This window comes from Ovis canadensis, chromosome 11 (assembly GCF_042477335.2).
Source record: "Ovis canadensis isolate MfBH-ARS-UI-01 breed Bighorn chromosome 11, ARS-UI_OviCan_v2, whole genome shotgun sequence".
NCBI classification, from domain to species: Eukaryota; Metazoa; Chordata; class Mammalia; order Artiodactyla; family Bovidae; genus Ovis; species Ovis canadensis.
Genome location: NC_091255.1, coordinates 63880713 through 63900390, shown reverse-complemented (window position 1 = coordinate 63900390; position 19678 = coordinate 63880713). Strand labels below are relative to the sequence as shown.

Below are 19678 nucleotides of genomic sequence, written 5' to 3'. Positions count from 1 at the left end.
CCTCCCTGGGCTCGGGGGAGGGACCCACGGAACTTCTCAGACACACCCCCCACCCTCCTTTCCTTCCTTCCGGAAACTTCAGATGGGCCCTGGTGGGAAGAGGCGGTCATGTGCCCATCCTCTGACCCCACTCCCCAGCAGGCAGGAGCTGAGAGCGTCCCCCACCCGCAAAGCGGGTGAGCCCCAGAGCTCCCGTCTGGATCCGGAGCGATGGCCCCCGTCAGAGGCTGAGCACCGGGCCCGGCTTTCTCTCCCGCAGAGGCTGTCGTCCTATTTCCCCGTCTCCTCACTGGGGGTGCTGCAGGAGGACTCGTCCAACATTGTCGATCTGCTGCAGGAAGCCTTCAACGTGAGGGCCAGTGCGGGCTGCGGGCCCGAGGGTGGCGGGGGTGGGCGGGAGAGATGGCCGGAAGACAGAGGATGGGGAAACTGGATGGGAGGGCGGAAGGGCCTCCTGCGGTCCCTGAGGAGCCCCCCGGGCTGGCCCCAGGCTCCTGCAGGCTCTGCTCCCATGAGCCCCCGGCACCCAGGCCTCCGTGCAGGTAAGGCTGCAGCTCAGGCAGCCAGGCCGCAGCGGGCGGGTCTGGGCCCCACCTCCCAGGTCATCGATAACCTGCCCCCTTTCAGCGCATCCGCTCCAACCTGGACATTCGGGCCCTGGACAGTCCTCGAGGCCTGCGGACAGAGGTCACCTCTAGGATGTTCCAGAAGACGGACACGGGGTCCTTTTTCATCCGGCGAGGGGAAGTGGTATGCCTCCATGGGGGCCCCGAGAGAGGGGAGGATGGGGACAGCACCCTGTGGGGTGGGGTCTACCCAAACAGAGATCCAGAGCGTGGCCTCCCGAGTCAGACAGATCTGGGTTTGAAGCCCCCTGGAGCAGCCTCTTGGCTGAGCTCTGCCCTGCCCTTGGTTGGTGCTCAGCTGTAAAGCGGAGATCAGTCAGCATGGAGCCCAGGTTGCTCAGCTGAACGAGCGGGCCGAAGGCAGCTCTGCTTACTGTCGGGCTCTTGTTATCCTGACTCTGCCTGGAGGAAGCGAGTTGGCAGCCCTGAGGAAGGACGGGCAAGGAGCTGGGTGGCAGGGGCCAGACACATTTCTGAAGCTTTAGGGCTGAGAGCTTTCAGGTAGAACTGCCATCCCAGCTGGTCCAGCTGGGCCTGCCTCGGCTAAAAGCGGGGTCCTTGCAGGGCACATACCAAGTGCAGCTGCGGGCCATCGAGGACTTGGATGGGGCTCATGTGTGCCAGCTGCCGGAGGCAGACCAGAAGGGCACCATCCATCTGAAGCCATCCTTCTCCAACGGCCTCCGGATGGATGTGGGCGTCATCTGTGACGTGTGCTCCTGTGAGCTGGTATGACACAGCCCTGCCCAGGGGGCGCGGGCAGGGAAAGGCTAAGCTGACCACCCGGGGACCCGAGTAACAAAGCAGAGCTCCCTTTTCGGGGTGCTGGCAAGCATCTCCTGCCCTTCCCCCACCCACCTCACCACGATTTCATTCCAGCAAAAAGAGGAGCGGTCATCTCGCTGCAGCTTCCACGGGGACTTCATGTGCGGACACTGTGTGTGCCATGAGGGCTGGTAAGTGTGGAGGGGGTGAAGCCGGCACCCAGGATGCCAGCAGCTCCCAGTGAAGGGGCCTGCAAGCGCTTGACACTGGGCATACCATGGAGGCAGGCTGAGGAGAGGGTGGCAGCCGGGCATAGAAAAGGCTGAGAAAGGGGCACATCCAGTTGGTGGATTAAATTCAAAGCACTTTGAAAAACATGGGTTTGGGAATTCCCTGATGGTCCAGTGGTTAGGACTTGGTGTTCTCATGGCTGGAGCTGTGGGTTCATTCCCTGATCAGGAAACTTAAGATCCTGCAAGCTATCCAGTGCAACAACCCCACCCCTCCTCCCCCACCCCCGCAAAAAAAAAACAAAAACCCTGGATAATTCTTGAAAAAATACCTTGGTATATTGGATTATCTCTGGAAAGTCATTTAAGAATCAGGACGGTGGCCATCAGGGTCTTGTGGGTCAGGCAGAGGGGGAAGCTGACTTTGCCCTCCATCCCTTTTGAACCTTTAGTATCTGAGCCATCCTGGAGAAGGAAATGGCTACCCGCTCCAGTATTCTTGCCTGGAAAAATCCCATGGACAAAGGAGCCTGGTGGGCTACAGTCCATGGAGGTGCAAAGAGTCGGACACGACTGAGCACACAGCACATTTGAGCCATGGGCCCCTATTCCCTGAGCAGAAGTGAGTCATGGATGAGTGATAGTAAGAGTAAGGGCTTTTCAAGCTTCAAGACACTCAACAGATTTGTCGTGACTTGAGGGGACAGAGGGAGGGTCTCAGGGAACTGAGGTTTGAGTTCAGTTCAACCACTGCTGTCTGCTTAACTTAGACCCATTTAGAGCCTCAGTTTCCTCATCTGTAAAATGGGATGGTGAAGGCCCAGCCTTCTTGCTGGGCAGTGGGGAAGTGACTGGCTCCTCCTGCAGGAGCGGCAAGACCTGTAACTGCTCCACCGGCTCCCAGAGCGACCTGCAGCCCTGCCGGCGGGAGGGCGAGGACAAGGTGTGCTCCGGGCGGGGCGAATGCCAGTGTGGTCACTGTGTGTGCTACGGCGAAGGCCGCTACGAGGGTCAGTTCTGTGAATATGACAACTTCCAGTGTCCCCGCACCTCTGGGTTCCTCTGCAATGGTAAGCTGCTGACCTGAGTGGCGTGGCACGGGGCTTTGGGGGTGGCCTGGGTGCCCAGCCCACACCCTGCCCCGCTGGCTCTCCCATCAGAGCCCAAGTAGGGAGAGCCACACCAGGAGTCAGAATCCCCACGTCCAGGCCTAGCCCTCCTCCAGATTCCCTGAGTGCCGCCCCCAAGTCCAGCCCCAACCTGGACCTCTCTCCTCCAAAAACTTGATGCCCAAGGCCCCTACCAGCATGACATTACCCTTATGTTTAAGACTCTGGCTCCCCTGAGGTCCTCCAGTCCATGCCCACCTTCTTTTCCACTCTCCCATCCCACTAGGGTGGGTACTACCCAGCTCGGTCTCAGGGATTGGTGCTATAAGGCATGGTGATCTTTCCTCTCTTGGAAGGTGCTACATCTCTGGCAGGCAGGGCCTGGGGTAATGCGTCCCACAGGGCCCAACACAGTGTGGGTCCAGGCCAGGGGCCTATAGGCTGGCCAGAGCTTCTGGAACTGGGCAAGGGCCACAGAACCCACAGGGGCCACAGGGAAGGACTGACTGGGTAAATGGAGGAGGTTGAATGAAAATCCACTCACCAAATACTTATTAAATCCCAACTGTATACTTGCCGCTGGGGGTCTACTCTTTCCTTCATTCTTGCTTTTATCTGCCTTCTCTTCTCTTTACCTGCCTACCCCACAGTGTACTCAGAGAAATGAAGGGAGAACCCAGGATGTCTGGAGAAAGACAGGTATTTAGCACAGGTGGAGCCATGAGATAGGAAGGGAGGGAGATGCTGCTGGAAAGGAGGCAGGGCCAGAGTGTGAGGGGTTTGGATTCCAAGCCAGGATGTACCAGTTTTAGCCTAGTCCACACTTTTTCTTAAAGGGCCAGACATTAAATGTTTTCAGTTTTGTAAGCCAGACCATTTCTATCACTACTACTCAGCTCTGCCGTTGTAGCAGAAAGCAGCTATAAGCAATACGGAAGCAAACGAGTGTGGCTCTGTTCCAGTAACACTTTTGCAAAAGCAGGTGGTGAGCTGGATTTGGCCTGCAGGCTGTTAGTCAACCCCTATTGTAGCAATGATATTGGACTTTATCCTTTGGGCAAAGGGAATAGTTGGAGGTTTTAATTTCATTTTCTCTTTATATGTTAACTTTGTATCCAGCCACCTTGCTCAACTAACTTATGAAACCTAGTAACTTATCTATAGATTCTTCTTGCTATTTGGGGACATTTCTGATACTGGCAAATGACAGTTTTTTGTTTCTTACTTTCCAATAGGTATGTTTTATTTCGTTTTCTTACCTTATTGCATTGGCCAGGACTCATCAGAGGTTCTTAAACAGGGGAGACATGTGTCTGGGTTTGTGTTTTAGGGTGATCACTCCATCTGCAGAGTGGAAGGTAGAGGGCAGAATAGAGCTGGAAAAATGGAGAGAAGGGAACTCCAGGAAAGAGAGGAAGAGATGACTCTGCCTGTGGCTGGAGATAGCCTAGCTCCCAAGGCAGCTCCGCCGGGTGGGCAGGCTGGACTGCAGGTGCAAATGTGCCACTCCTCTCTCGCCTTCCCTTCTTTGCAGACCGGGGACGCTGCTCCATGGGCCTGTGCGTGTGTGAGCCTGGCTGGACAGGCCTGAGCTGTGACTGTCCTCTCAGCAACGCCACCTGCATCGACAGTAACGGGGTAGGCCTGGGCATGCGGCAGGCAGTGGGGGACAGGGGGCGGGCCCCCCTCTCAGACAGGGATGGGGGCGCAGCTGGCTCACGGGGGCCCCCTCTTACCTCAGGGCCTCTGTAACGGACGTGGCTACTGCGAGTGCGGCCGTTGCCACTGCAACCAACAGTCACTCTACACGGACACCGTCTGCGAGATCAACTACTCGGCGGTGAGGACGGATTCGCTGGGTGTGGGTGCGGGAACCCATTGCCATGGGGGCTGCCCAAGGGGGTGAGGTTGTGGGAGCGGGCCTGGCAGGGGCCACCCAGCACAGTGCCCGTCTGCCCCTCCTCCTCGCCCACCCAGATCCGCCTGGGCCTCTGTGAGGACCTGCGCTCCTGCGTGCAGTGCCAGGCCTGGGGCACTGGTGAAAAGAAGGGGCGCACGTGCGAGGAGTGCAGCTTCAAGGTCAAGATGGTGGATGAGCTTAAGAAAGGTACAGGGCAGGCAAGAGAACTAGGCAAGGGGAGACCTCTGAGAGGTGGGGGTGTCGCTCATCGGGGCGGGGCTGTAGAGCTGGGTAGGGGGCTCATAGTCCAAAGTGAGGACAGACAGTCCGCAAAGAGGGGTTCCAGGCCTGGGGAGTGGTCACAGAATCCAGACCGGGCACACAGACCCAGGGAGGGAACGCACAGTCTGGCCAGGGCACCCAGTCCTGGGGAGGGGGCCATGATCATAGCAAAGGTGCAAAAATGGGCCCTGGGGCACACAGCCTCCTTTCCTCTGGTCAGAAAAATGTTCTAGAAGCCCAGCTCCTGAGTGATGCCCAGGACAGGCACAGATTTGCAGGCTTTGACGGTCCTGGGCAGGGCAGCCCCCACTTTACCCCCCAACCCCACCCCCCATGTGCACAGTCTGCTGGGAACTCACATTCTTCCCCAGGGAGAGGCCTCCTCTCCTCCATGCCAACCCCGTGATGGGCGAGGTGGGCCCGAGAGCAAGGCCGTGGTGAGGAGCGGACCCCTCGCCAGGCCCTGAGGTGCTCCGGGCTGGGGTCGGGTGCCCTGCTGACCGTCTGTGTCTGCAGCGGAGGAGGTGGTGGAGCACTGCTCCTTCCGGGATGAGGATGACGACTGTACCTACAGTTACACCGTGGAGGGTGACAGCGCCCCCGGGCCCAACAGCACCGTCCTGGTGCAGAGGAGGAAGGGTGAGCCGGCGGGCTGGCAGGGATGGGCCTGGGTGGCCTGTCAGGCCTGCTTCAGGGGGATGGCACTGGCTCCCTCCTCCTCCTCTTTCCTCCCTAGAATGCCCCCCGGGCACCTTCTGGTGGCTCATCCCCCTGCTCATCTTCCTCCTTCTGTTCCCGGTCCTGCTGCTGCTGCTCTGCTGGAAGTACTGTGCCTGCTGCAAGGTGGGGGCTTCCCCGGTCCCGACCCCACCGGGGTCCCTGTAGAGGGCAGGGGCCAAGTGAACCCACACATTCCTCCCAGCTCTGGTGCCATCCCCACCCCAGCCCCTCGCCTCTGCCAGCCACCAGTGGCCGAATTCCTGGGAGTCCCTGGCCCGGGGGTCAGCCGCATGCAAAGGGTCACAAGAGCCAACAGGAAGGAAGGGCTCTGCCCACCAGGAGCTGGCCATCTCCCTGGGAGAAAAGACTGGAGACAGGAGAGTGCAGAGTATGGCCCGGCGTGGAATACTGAAGGGGGCAGAGGCGCCCATACAGCAGCCCCCAGGGTCGTACTCAAGTGTGTTACAGGAAAAAGTGTTCTGTGATCAAATACTTTTGAGAAAGCGGTTTCTCCTCTGCAGGGCTTCTCGGAGCCTTTGAGCTAGTTGTTTGCATAATGAAACTACATGGGGAAGGAATTCAGTGCTTCCCGAAGGGGTTTGATCACAGAACCTTTTACTTTCCGGAGTAGATAGTGGGACCAGAGTCCCAGGGCGTGCAGTTTGGGTACCCTCTGCCCCTGTTCGCCTCTGTGCCCACACCCAGGCCCCTGTAACTGCTTGGATATCCTGATGTCTGGGGAAGGCACTGCTGACCCCTCTGGACCACTGGCGTGGGTGGGAGGCAGTAGCCGGAGGGACTTCCCTGGGCCAGTGTGGCCGTCTCAGCTCTTATCCCCACCCTCCTTGCCTCCTAGGCCTGTCTGGCCCTTCTCCCTTGCTGCAACCAAGGTACCGGCCTGGCCTCGGGGGGGGTGGTGGGGCTCTGACAGCTCCTCCTTCGGCGGGGGTGGAGGGGAAGCAAGGCGCCAAGTCTGGGACAGAGGCCGGGGACCGTGGCGGGGGTCCCACCTGTGGGGTGTGGTGGGGGAGGGTCTAGAAAGCAGCCCCTCAGCCCCGTACTGAGGCCCAGGTCCCACAGGTCACATGGTGGGCTTCAAGGAAGACCACTACATGCTGCGAGAGAACCTGATGGCCTCGGACCACCTGGACACGCCCTTGCTGCGCAGCGGGAACCTCAAGGGGCGCGACACAGTCCGATGGAAGATCACCAACAATGTGCAGCGGCCGGGCTTCGCCTCGCACGCTGCTGGCATCAACCCCTCGGAGCTGGGTGAGGGCCGGGGCTGGGCACCGCGGCTCCTGGCGCTGCCCTTGGGGCCCGGGGCACGTTCACCACTGCTCGCTGCTCCGGGATCCAACATTCCTCTTTTCTCTGGGTATCGGGTGCAGGCACATGCCTGTTACCTCCTACCCTTCCTGAGGGGTACATGCCCCCAGTGCCCCCCAGCCTGAGCACGGCTTCTGGAGGGGACTTCTGCAGTGCCCACCATGGTGGGACTGACGATTCCCTCTTCTCGCCTGCCCTAGTGCCCTACGGACTGTCCCTGCGGCTCGCCCGCCTCTGCACCGAGAACCTGCTGAAGCCTGGCACACGAGAGTGTGACCAGCTGCGCCAGGAGGTGGAAGAGAATGTAAGAAGCTGGTCCCCGGCAGCGGGTGGCTCTGGGCCGGGTGTGAGACGGGTGGTGGGAGGGCAGAGGGAAGCTGCCGTGGCGCCTGGATGTAACCGGGTGGGAGAGAAGGGCTTCCTCGGACATGTGCATGGCCGGGGGGGTCACCCTGGGATCTGCCTCCTGTGAATGCTTCCAGAAGGGTAGAGCCACTGCTCATGCCTGTGGCCATGCCCCCAGCCACGCCCAGGAGGTCCTCTGGGTGCAGGGGCTCCCCCAGGGCCCCAGCCTCACAGCCCTCCCTTGCCCGGCAGCTGAACGAGGTGTACCGACAAATCTCAGGCGCTCACAGCCTTCAGCAGACCAAGTTCCGGTGGGTCCTGGGCGCCCGGGGTGGGGTTAGGGGTGGGGCATTGCTCCCATAGCTGACGCCAGGGGATTTCTCCCAAGCAGACAATCCCTGCCCCCTAGGGACCTTCTGGCTCACGGTCTTCACTTTGTCCCCCACAGGCAGCAGCCCAACGCTGGGAAAAAGTGAGTTGAAGACACATCGGTGGGCAGTACCAGCCCCAAGTCCCACCTCCCCCATCCCCACCTCCCCCATCCCCACCTCCCCCATCCCCACCTCCCCCATCCCAACTTCCGTCTCCATCATCTCCGCCCCATGGGAGAGGAGGACTGTCCAGGTCTGTCCTGGGGTAGGACCTTCACTAAACACATACCCGTATGAAGCCCTCACCGAGAGCCAGCCCCTGTATGAGAACAAGGAACCCACAGGGAAACGAGCCAACCCAGTCCCTGGCCTCACACAGGCAATAGCCCCCACCCAGTACCAGGGATGGCCGGTGCCCAGAGCCAGACCTCCTCTGAGGCCAAAAGCCTTGATCCTGGAGGCACCGCTGGTTACTAACCAGATGGTCCAGTGGGTGACACGCTTCTTTCCCAGTTCCCACCCCGAGTCCCAGACCCCCCAGGGAAGAGTGGGGTGGGGTTCAATACCAAGAAGACAAAACCCAGCTCTTACCGGGCACAGCGCTGTCAGTAAGAACCATTTAGACTGGCACTTTGAGTGCTGATCACCGGCCAGACCTTGTTTTAAGGACTCATGTGTGTGGTTCTTACTCAAGTGGGTATCAGTGCTATGCCCTTTGTATAGTTGAGGAAACTGAGGATCAGAGAAGTTAAGTAACTTACCCAAGGTTACCTAGCCATTAAGATAGAACCAGGGGAATTCCCTGGTGGTTCAGCAGTTAAAGCTTCCTAGGTGGCTCAGTGGTAAAGAACCTGCCTAGTGCAAAAGACAAAAGACACGGGTTCAGTCCCTGGGTCTGGAAGATTTCCTGGAGTAGGAATGGCAACCCACTCCAGTATTCTTGTATGGAAAATTCCATGGATGGAGGAACCAGGTGGGCTACGGTCCATGGGGTCACAAAGAGTCGGACACGATTGAGCTCAACACAGGAGCAACAGTTAAGACTCAGGCTTTGGCTGCCAGGGACCAGGTTCAATTTCCATATGGTTGGGTGAAAAAAAAAAAATTTAAAGATGAAGAGCCAGGATTGCAGCCAGGCAGTCTGGCCTGTCCCCTTGGCATCTTTGCTGCCCCGCCTCCATGTGTGCGTCATCAGCCCCTCTGGGAGAGGTGGGCAGGGAGAGGAGCCTCCTCTCACAGATAAGGACCCTGAGGCTGCAGAGGGCGGTGGCGGGGCCAGGCCGGTCTCTGCATCTGTCTGGCTCTGAAAAAAACGCTTTTTGTTGCCTGGAATCTTGTGCCCCAATGCAGAGAGGACAGGCAGGAGGGGCAGACAGGGACGCGTGGCAGCCTCCCAGATGGCCTGACACTCCCCACCCACCCCGCCCCCAGGCAGGACCACACCATTGTGGACACGGTGCTGATGGCTCCCCGCTCAGCCAAGCAGGCCCTGTTGAAGTTGACAGAGAAGCACGTGGAGCAGGGGGCCTTCCATGAGCTCAAGGTGGCCCCCGGCTATTACACACTCACTGCAGACCAGGGTAGGTGGGCAGGCTCCCTGTGCCCCTCCCTCTCACCTCCCACCCCCGTGTGGCCCCCTGACCCTCGTCTGATGGCTCCCTACCAGACGCCCGAGGCATGGTGGAGTTCCAGGAGGGCGTGGAGCTGGTGGACGTGCGGGTGCCTCTGTTTATCCGGCCCGAGGATGACGACGAGAAGCAGCTGCTGGTGGAGGCCATTGATGTGCCCGTGGGCACCGCCACCCTCGGACGCCGCCTGGTCAATATCACCATCATCAAGGAGCAAGGTCGGTCAGGATGGGGGCCACCGGGGACCCAAAGGGGACTCTGGGACCCTTGTCTCTCCTCACATCCAAGTGGAAGTGGGACCTGGCCCTGTGGCCTAGGCAAGCAACTCAACCTCTGAGCCTTGGTTTCCCCATCTGCAAAATGGGTATTAGGCTCTTGTGAGGGGGGTGTGGCTATACCTCTCTCATAAGTGTGCAGTGGGGGGCTTCTCTTATCATCACCAGAGGGTACTGAGTTTTCCTGGAGCCGTCCCACGACCCTCTCCTTGTCCTGTGGCCTTTGAACTTGAGACTGAATGGGTCCCCAGGATGCCAGGACATCAGAGCAAGAAGGGACCTGGGGCTTCTTCTGCCCAGGCCTACCTAGAAGGGCGGGCAAGGCGTCACACCACCGTCACTTACCTTGCCTTCCCTGCTAGTTCCTCGGGGAAACTGGACTTGTTGATAACCATCTTTCCGGTGTCCAGAGGGTCTGTTCTGGTCGCTGACCCCTCATCCCCACTTGCTGCAGGACTTAGGCCTGCTCTGCCTCGGCCCTCGGTCTCAGCCCTCATCTCTGGTCTTGCTGCTGCCTGGCCTCCCTTCTCTGCCCTGACCCTTCCAGGATGTCAGCTGGACACTGTTTCAGCCTTGTCAACTTTTCCTGGAAGACTTTTCCAGCCCCTATGTCCACCCTCCCCAGAGAGCAGAGGGGTGAGGAGTGATAAGAAGATTCCTGAAGTCTGAGCTGGGCTGGGCCAGAGGGAGGGCAGGGGCTGAAAGGGGGACTGTGGTCAAGATCCCTGAACAGCGCCTGGCTCCTTGCAGCCAGCGGGATCGTGTCCTTTGAGCAGCCCGAGTATTTGGTCAGCAGCGGGGAGCACGTTGCCCGTATCCCTGTGGTCCGGCGCATCCTGGACAGCGGCAAGTCACAGGTCTCCTACCGCACGCAGGACAACACCGCCAAGGGCAACCGGGTGAGTCCTTGCCACGAGGTCAGGCACATCCCAAGGGCCCAGTGGGGGCCGGACACAGCGGCATCCTGGGTCTCTGGATGCTGGTGGTGCCACAGGCTGGCCTCCCAGGGACACGTTCCCTCTGCCACCCTGCAGCAGGGGCATCAGTTCAGTTCAGTCGCTCAGTCATGTCCAACTCCTTGCGACCCCATGGACTGCAGCACCCCAGACCACCCTGTCCATCATCAACTCCTGGCGCTTACTCAAACTCATGTCCATTGAGTTGGTGATGCCATCCAGCCATCTCATCCTCTGTGTCCCCTTCTCCTCCCGCCTACAGTCTTTCCCAGCATCAGGGTCTTTTCAAATGAGTTGGGAAGATCTCCTGGAGAAGGAAGTGGCAACCTACTCCTATTCTTGCCTAGAAAACCCCATAGACAGAGGAGCCTAGTGGGCTACAGTCCATGGGGTGGCAAAAAGTTGGACAGGACTAAGCAATTTCACTTTCACCAAAAAGGCCAGTGATGCCCTGAATAAGGCCTCCTCATGTCCAGACCATCCGTGTCCCCCTTGCAACATTCCAGGACCCACCCAGATACTTCAAAGAAATAGACTGCCCTCTCTGCCATGGCCCAGAGACTCTGGCCTTCTTGTCCCCAGGCAGGCCCTCTGTCGGCCAGACAACAGGACCGATCCTTCAGGGCAGGGAGGGCCTCGTGGTGGCCTGGTGTCAACTTTTTCGCAACTTAATCACTCTCAGACAACAGCCATGTCTGTGCTTAGTTTGGCTTATACGTCTGTTTTTCTAAATTAATTACCAACGTTTTGTGTATTTTGATTTTTTTGGCCATGCTGCGTGACTTGTGGGATCTTAGTCCCCCAATCAGGGATCAAACCTGGACCCAGGGACCTGGCAATGAAATTGAAGAGTCCTAACCACTGGACTTGGAGAAGGCAATGGCATCCCACTCCAGCACTCTTGCCTGGAAAATCCCATGGATGGAGGGGCCTGGTGGGCTGCAGTCCATGGGGTCTCAAACAGTCGGACACGGCTGAGCGACTTCACTTTCACTTTTCACTTTCATGCATTGGAGAAGGAACTGGCAACCCACTCCAGTGTTCTTGCCTGGAGGATCCCAGGGACGGGGGAGCCTGGTGCGCTGCCGTCTATGGAGTCACACAGAGTCGGACACGACTGAAGCGACTTAGCAACCACTGGACTGCCAGGGAATTCCCTATTACCATTACCAATTTTTTTAAATTAATTTTTTTATTGGCATACAGTTGATTTACCATATTGTGTTTCTGCTGTACAGCTAAGTGAATCAGTTAAACATAGACATATATCGACTCTTTTTCAGATTCTGTTCCCATATAGATCATTACAGAGTACTGAGTAGAGTTTCCTGTGCTATACCATAGGTTCTTATTAGTTATCTATTTTATAACTATTACCAACATTTTAAAACTAAAAATATTCATATCAAAACTTCACTGGACTTTCCTCTTGGACCAGTAGTTAAGATGCTGCGCTTTCACTGCAGGGGGCATGGGTTCGATCCTGGTTTGGGGAAGTTCCATATGCCACAGAGTGTGCCCCAAAATTAAAAACGAAACAAAACTTCACTCAAAAGTAATAAAGGTTAGTCGCACTGGCCTGCAGGCCCACTTGGCAATCATGAGAGCAAGTGTGCGCACACAGCCTATTCTTTATTTCTTTTTATAGGTAGGACTAGTTCTCATTACTGCTCTAATGCTCCCAGTAAAAATTCCAAAAAGGAATCTGTACAACCATAACTTCACTGAAAGTGAAAAAGTGAAAGTGTTAAATCGCTAAGTCATGTCTGACTCTTGGTGGCCCATGGACTGCAGCCTACCAGTCTCCTCTGTCCATGGGATTTTTCCAGGCAAGAATACTGGAGTGGATTGCCTTTCCTTTCTCCAGGGGATCTTCCCCACCCAGGGATCAAACCTGAGTCTCCTGCATTGCGGGCAGATTCTTTACCATCTGAGCCACTAGGGAAGCCCTTTATAAAGATCCTTTGGTAGTGAACTATGTTTTTTAACATTTTTAAATATTTCTCAACTTTTTATTTTGAAAAACTTCAAACCTACAGCAGAATGGAAAGACTAATAAAATTAGCACCCATTTACTCTTGACATAGATTCACCCATTGTTGATAGTTGCTTTCTCTCTTTCTATACAGATGTATATATGTATGTGTATACAGATATATGCCTGGGGGTATAGCTCAGTGGTAGAGCGCATGCTTAGCATGCATGAGGCCCTGGGTTCAATCCCCAGTACCTCCATCCTTACATTTTTCGGCTTCCCTGGTGGCTCGGACTGCTAGCAAAGAATCTGAATGTTAGTTTACAGTGCCACCTAGTGGAATCATGTGAAAAGGCTTCCCCCTACACACACTGCAATCCATCTGCCCCATATCAGTTCAGTTCAGTACAGTCGTGTCCGACTCTTTATGACCCCATGAATCACAGCAAGCCAGGCCTCCCTGTCCATCACCAACTCCCGGAGTCCACTCAAAGTCACGTCCATCGAGTCAGTGATGCCATCCAGCCATCTCATCCTCTGTTGTCCCCTTCTCCTCCTGCCCCCAATCCCTCCCAGCATCAGAGTATTTTCCAATGAGTCAACTCTTCACATGAGATGGCCAAAGTACTGGAGTTTCAACTTTAGCATCATTCCTTCCAAAGAAAACCCAGGGCTGATCTCCTTCAGAATGGACTGGTTGGATCTCCTTGCAGTCCAAGGGACTCTCAAGAGTCTTCTCCAACATCACAGTTCAAAAGCATCAATTCTTTGGCGCTCAGCCTTCTTCACAGTCCAACTCTCACATCCATACATGACCACTGGGAAAACCATAGCTTTGACTAGATGGACCTTTGTTGGCAAAGTAATGTCTCTGCTTTTCAATATGCTATCTAGGCTGGTCATAACTTTCCTTTCAAGGAGTGAGCGTCTTTTAATTTCATGGCTGTAGTCACCATCTGCAGTGATTTTGGAGCCCCAAAAAATAAAGTCTGACACTGTTTCCACTGTTTCCCCATCTATTTCCCATGAAGTGATGGGACCGGATGCCATGATCTTTGTTTTCTGACTTAATCCCAAGATGTTCAGGAAAAAGCTCTAGGGCATTGAAAAATAAAAACTGGAGGTAATAGAAGCAACCCACCCAGGAAGCAGGGCCGGGGGGATGGTGGGATTCAGACTTCAGAGCCCCAGGGTGGGGAAGGGTTCCTCCCTCCGAGGTGAGGCCTGCAAATCTCAGCTCCCCTGGCTGAGTGCCTGCCTGTGTGGGACCCTCCTGTATCTGCATCCTTGTCTCTCTGTGCCTTGGTTCAAATCCCAGCTCCACCACAACTACCTGTGTGAACTTGGGCATCTTTCTTTACCTCTGTGTGCCTCAGTTACCTGATCTGTAAAATGGGGACAGTAATATCTCTACCTCACTCTGCCCTGAGGAAGAAACAAGCTAATATCTGTAAAGTACTTGATGCACAAGAGGTGCTGTATAAACAGGAGCCGTTCCGTGTCCATGTGGGACAGTCTGTGCGTGAGGGTCTCTGCATTGGCTGTGGGGTGGGGGTGGAGCGTGTAGCCTTGACTCGTCTCCCAGGCCTGCTCCAACTCTGACCCCTTCCCATTCCTAGGACTACATCCCCATGGAGGGTGAGCTGCTGTTCCAACCTGGAGAGACCTGGAAGGAGCTGCAGGTGAAGCTGCTGGAGCTGCAGGAGATGGACTCCCTCCTGCGGGGCCCTCAGACCCGCCGCTTCTACATCCAACTCAGCAACCCCAAGTTTGGGGCCCGCCTGGGCCAGCCCCAGTCTGCCACTGTCATCATTGGGGACCGAGGTAGCCAGAGCCTGGGGTCAGGTTAAGCAGGTGGGAAGGGAGGGCTGGGGCTTCTTGAAAGTCTCAGCCGTAAAAATACAGAATGCTCAGTTAAATTTGAATCCCAGATAAATAACAACTCAACTTGTAGTATAAATATATCCCATATGCTATCTGGGATATACTTATTCTTAAAAAGTATCTTTGTGTGAAATTCAAGTTTAACTAGGCATCTTGTATTTATCTGACAACCTGCTCTCAATCAGAGAGACCAGGGTCATGTGGCCACGGGCCTGCTGCTGGCTGGGAATCCCACCATTAAGCCTTAGCCCTTTGATTTCAGCCTTAGTTCAAGCTAAAATGCAAGTGTTTCAGAAGGGGTGAAACACTTATTATGTGCCCTTAGCTTCCAGTATAGTGGGGCCTGTGAGCCCACCCTGGAGGAGAGGTTTGCCAAGAGGATGGGGGTGGAGGAGGAGTCTTGGGGTAGGGGAGAGAGGAAGGGCATTGGAGGAGAAAATGTTCCCTGTGGGTCACGCCTTGGCTGCCAAAGGGACAAAGAAAGCAAGCCCTCATCCCTCTGGAGACCCTCCTGGGTCCCCCTGAAGCAGGGGGAAGGTTCAGTTCAGTTCAGTTCAGTTCACTCGCTCAGTCGTGTCAGACTCTTTGTGATCCCATGGACCGCGGCCTCCCTGTTCATCACCAACTCTCGGAGTTTACTCAAACTCATGTCTATTGAGTTGGTGATGCCATCTAACCATCTCATCCTCTGTTGTCCCCTTCTCCTCCTGCCTTCAATATTTCCCAGCGTCAGGGTCTTTTCAAATGAGTCAGTTCTTCGCATCAGGTCGCCAAAATATTGGAGTTTCTGCTTCAACATCAGTCCTTCCAATGAACATTCAGGACTGATCTTTAGAATGGACTGGTTGGATCTCCTTGCAGTCCAAGGGACTCTTCAAGAGTCTTCTCCAACACCACAGTTCACAAGCGTCAATACTTTGGCCCTCAGCTTTCTTTATAGTCCAACTCTCATATCCATACATGTGATGTGATGTGAAGGGGAAGGAGTCTTGGTGTTTAACTGTGCGTCTGGTGCCCCCTGGTGGTGCAGATGGGTTCCTGCCCCCTCAAAGCCAGGGAGGAGTCTCTGCTGACTGCCTTGCCCTGGCTTGACCCTCTGCAGATGAGCTGGACCGGAACGTAATGAACCAGACTGTGTCATCACCCCCACCACCCCGGGGTGACCTGGGTGCCCCACAGAATCCCAATGCCAAGGCTGCCGGGTCCCGGAAGATCCACTTCAACTGGTTGCCGCCTCCTGGCAAGCCAACAGGGTACCGGGTAAGGTGGGGGGCGTCGAGGGAGGTGGATGGGAGGCCGGGCATACACTGTTGAGGTGAGCCCGCTGAGGCCAGAGAGGGCCCCAGGGAGAGGAGAGGGCGTGCTTGGCCTCAGTGGGTGGGGAACCCCCATCGGCCGCTGAGGGAGGAAGAAGTCCTTGGAATGTGGCCCCCAGAACCCAGAAACACCTGTGCTCTGGGCCAGCCCTGCTGCGTGCGCCTGGCAGGGCACTCAATCCCTCCACGTCTGTGTGCCCACGGGACTGTAAGGGCAGGGCTCAGCGGAGGGACGGTGGGCTCTGCCAGCTGCTCCCCACTGACCAGCCTTGCCCTGGGCACAGGTGAAGTACTGGATCCAGGGCGACTCCAAGTCTGAAGCCCACCTGCTCGACAGCAAGGTCCCCTCAGTGGAGCTCACCAACCTGTACCCATATTGCGACTACGAGATGAAGGTGTGCGCCTACGGGGCGCAGGGCGAGGGCCCCTACAGCTCCCCGGTGTCCTGTCGCACCCACCAGGAAGGTGAGGCCTCGCCACGTCCATCCCTGGCCACCCTGATGCCAGCCTGCCCTGCCCCGGCCCCGCGCAGAACTCTGCCCTCTTGTCCGCTGTTGACAGCACTCTTCCTGCACCCCCTCTGTCCCACCCAGTGCCCAGCGAGCCCGGGCGTCTGGCCTTCAACGTCGTCTCCTCCACTGTGACCCAGCTGAGCTGGGCCGAGCCAGCCGAGACCAACGGCGAGATCACAGCCTATGAGGTCTGCTACGGCCTGGTCAATGAGGACAACCGTAAGGGCCCGCCCTCGCCTTCTGTCTCCAGGGAGGGGAGGGGGAGTGTCTGGTTGCCTGGGGGCATCATTAGGTTTGTGGTCAGGTTTGGGCTGGGTTAGTTGCATTCCAAAGCAGAGCCCAGAAGCTCCCAGGGCAGGTGAGGATGGAAGGCCTGAGGTTATGTGTGTGCAGTGGGGTCACAGGTCCAGAGTGCCTGCCCACGCAGGTTAACGAGAGTGGCTCAATTCTACATGGGTGTCTTCAGGTCAGGGTAGAGAGATTTAGCAAATAAAAAGCAGAGGACGCCCTGAACTTCAAACAGTTTTTCTAGTACATTTCATGCAACGTGTTATCTGGCAGCCCTAGGCCAGAGCACTAGGCAGAACTCTATTTTTCTCCTGTCCTGGAAGGGAGAGATGACCCCTGCACTTGTCAGGACGGAAAACTTTTCAGGGGAGCTCAGTCCCCCACTCTTGCCTGGTACAGGGCCCTCCTCTCTGCATCCTCACATGTTCAGTCCATCCCAGGGATGGAGAGCTTCCCACTCCCAGATACAACCTGTGGACCCTAAAGTGGGTCAGACTTAGCACTCCCAGGTGGCCCAACAGGGCAGAGGGCAGCAGGATTGTTCTGGGCCTCAGGCTCCTTGCTCTGTTCACCTGGCTGACCAAGCACAACCTTTTCAGCCGCTGCGTCACACCTTGGCTCCTGCTGGCGACCCCTGATCCACCCCTGGACCACTGTCAGGAAGTCTTTTGTGGCCCGGTCTTTAATCTTAACCAGGCGTGACTGATGATTCCGGCGCACAGTCTTAGCTCTTGCCTCACAAACGTGTGAGGAAGCCCTCCTGACCCAAGGGCATCAGCCCTTTGGGGTGGTCCCCTTCCCTTCTCCCCCTGGCAGACAGATGCGACAGGGTGGACCCCACCTCAGCACTCAGAGGCCTCCCCCAGGCAGACAGTCCAACATCAGCCAGTTCTTGGAGCACAGCTATTCTCTTATCAGACAGCATCAAACTTTGCAAGTGGGGTTTTCCCTGAGAGCCCTCCTTTGGACCCCTCGGACACTGAGATGTCTTCTGATCATCCAGAGAGCCCCATGTTGTCAGGTTGGGGCCCCTAGGCACTGTAACTCACTCAGAGCAGCCTGGAGTCTCTTCCTTACCCCTCCCAGGGCTGCATGTCCTCCCTTCTGGGTGTGGGGGAGCTGCCTCACCTCTGCTCCAGGCTAACTGGCTCTTGTGCAACCTCCATCCCACCCTGGCGCACTCGGCTCGTGCAGGCCTCGGCCTGGCCTCGGCTGCAGGATCAGGCCTGCCTTTCTCCTCCCATCCTTGCCCAGGTGGCCAGGGCAGCCTTGGCAAGTGCCCGAATATCTCCACTTTTAAAATAGTTTTTATTTATTGTTTTGGTTGTGCCAAGTCTTTGTGGGGGCATGCGGGATGATCAGTCTTTATCATGGCGCGCAGGATCTTTTCAGTTGTGGCCTGTGGGATCTGGGGCTTCCCTGGTGGCTCAGTGGTAGAGAGTCCACCTGCCAATGCGGGAGATCTGGGTTCAGTCCCTGGGTCGGGAAGATCCCCTGGAGGAAGAAATGGCAACCCACTTCCGTGTTCTTGCTTGGAAAATCCCATGGACAGAACAGCCTTGAGGGATCCATGGGGTCCCTCGAGAGTCCATGGGGTCGCAAAAGACTTGGACACAACTTGGCTGCTCAGCAACAACATGTAGGATCTAGTTCTTGGACCAAGGATTGAACCCGGGTCCCCTGCATTGGGAGAGCAAAGTCTTAGCCCCTGGACCACCAGGAAGTCCCCAAATGTCTCCACTTTGGATTTCCCAACAGAGCATTTGGGGTTTGGTTGGGGACGGTGAGGCCCAGGTGGTGAGGGCACTCTTGGCTCTGGAGCCAGACTCGCACAGATGCACGTGAATGCAGGACCTTTACTAACGGGTCAAGGTGACACGCGGCTGACTTGCGTCTAGTGTGTCTCTGCCACTCAACTTAGCGATGAACCCCGTGGAGCCCTGGTGACACTTCTCTAAGCCAGTCACACCCGTCAGGGCTTGGCCCGTGGCTGGGCATCAACAGTTGCTCGCTTCTTGCCTTGTTCCCCTGACCCCTGGGTGCAGTTCAAGGGCTGCGCGATGGTCCTGGGGCATCCGAGACCAGGACCAGGCTGGAAGCTAGACGATCCCCCTGAGGCACTCTCCCTGCCCCAGGACCCATCGGGCCCATGAAGAAGGTGCTGGTGGACGGCCCCAAGAAGCGGACGCTGCTCATCGAGAACCTGCGCGAGTCCCAGCCATACCGCTACACAGTCAAGGCTCGCAACGGGGCAGGCTGGGGGCCTGAGCGGGAGGCCATCATCAACCTGGCCACCCAGCCCAAGCGACCCATGTCCAGTGAGCAGGGGGCAGGGAGGCACAGGGTGGACAGGGACGGGCAGGGGCCTGAGATCTGGGCCCTGGCTCACCTCCCCCCCACCCCGCAGTCCCCATCATCCCTGACATCCCCATCGTGGACGCCCAGAGTGGGGAGGACTACGAGAGCTTCCTCATGTACAGCGATGACGTGCTCCGCTCTCCGGCCGGCAGCCAGAGGCCCAGCGTCTCTGATGACACCGGTGAGTGGGCCGGGGATCCCGGCAAGGATGGTGGGGGTCCTGAGTAGAGGGTGGGGCTGTCGCTGGTGTCCAGAGACAGCAAAGGGGCCAGTGACCACTGGGCAAGAAGATCAAGACTGAAAGTCCCCTCTCTGCACAATCAACGATTTGACAGGCACCATTCTGGCTCTGGGTACAAAGGACAAAGCCGACATGGCTCATAGGACTGGTGTGCACGTCTCTGTGTGAGGACAGACAGACAGACATGGGTTTGGGACACATGCACACGGGCTTGTGCACATGAGACTGGAAACAGCTGTGAGAGTGGAAGGCTCACCAGCTGTGCCATGGAGTCAGGACACCTCCCAGGGACAGGGCTACAGGCGAGGAGGCAAGCCTGGTCCGGGAGCCCCAGAATAGCGATTGGCTTGGGGGCCCCCAGAGCAGTGCTCCTTGCACTGGCCCTGCTCCACTTCCCTCTTGGATTCCTGTACAGTGTGATGCAAAGAGCCCCCGACTGGGACTCCTGGGGTCTATTTTAGCTCTGGCTTCACTGCCGACGGCTTCCCTTGTAGCTCAGTTGGTAAAGAGTCTGCCTGCAATGCAGGAGACCTGGGTTCAATTCCTGGGTTGGAAAGATCCCCTGGAG

The 19678-nt window shown here is 56.9% G+C and overlaps 1 protein-coding gene and 1 non-coding gene across 4 annotated transcripts in view; both read left to right on the top strand.

Moving 5' to 3' along the window:
- ITGB4 (integrin subunit beta 4) overlaps window positions 1-19678 on the top strand; it is a 32480-nt gene that overhangs the window by 8229 nt on the left and 4573 nt on the right. For all 3 annotated transcript variants that reach the window (XR_011246873.1, XM_069542079.1, XM_069542080.1), the window contains exons 9-32: window positions 260-349; window positions 628-750; window positions 1191-1355; window positions 1506-1582; window positions 2489-2691; window positions 4265-4368; window positions 4472-4570; window positions 4708-4837; window positions 5429-5551; window positions 5649-5755; window positions 6489-6522; window positions 6713-6904; window positions 7162-7265; window positions 7559-7617; window positions 7755-7778; window positions 9109-9257; window positions 9344-9523; window positions 10331-10479; window positions 14131-14335; window positions 15498-15655; window positions 15996-16176; window positions 16305-16442; window positions 18647-18829; window positions 18919-19050. Coding sequence is in view for 2 of the 3 variants with exons in the window: in XM_069542079.1 (XP_069398180.1) it covers window positions 260-349; window positions 628-750; window positions 1191-1355; window positions 1506-1582; window positions 2489-2691; window positions 4265-4368; window positions 4472-4570; window positions 4708-4837; window positions 5429-5551; window positions 5649-5755; window positions 6489-6522; window positions 6713-6904; window positions 7162-7265; window positions 7559-7617; window positions 7755-7778; window positions 9109-9257; window positions 9344-9523; window positions 10331-10479; window positions 14131-14335; window positions 15498-15655; window positions 15996-16176; window positions 16305-16442; window positions 18647-18829; window positions 18919-19050 (3109 nt within the window). In the remaining variant the exon portion in view is untranslated. The remainder of the gene's footprint in view (window positions 1-259; window positions 350-627; window positions 751-1190; window positions 1356-1505; window positions 1583-2488; window positions 2692-4264; window positions 4369-4471; window positions 4571-4707; window positions 4838-5428; window positions 5552-5648; window positions 5756-6488; window positions 6523-6712; window positions 6905-7161; window positions 7266-7558; window positions 7618-7754; window positions 7779-9108; window positions 9258-9343; window positions 9524-10330; window positions 10480-14130; window positions 14336-15497; window positions 15656-15995; window positions 16177-16304; window positions 16443-18646; window positions 18830-18918; window positions 19051-19678) is intronic.
- Window positions 12700-12771, top strand: TRNAA-AGC (transfer RNA alanine (anticodon AGC)). The gene has a single exon. It is a non-coding gene; the product is annotated as a tRNA-Ala (tRNA).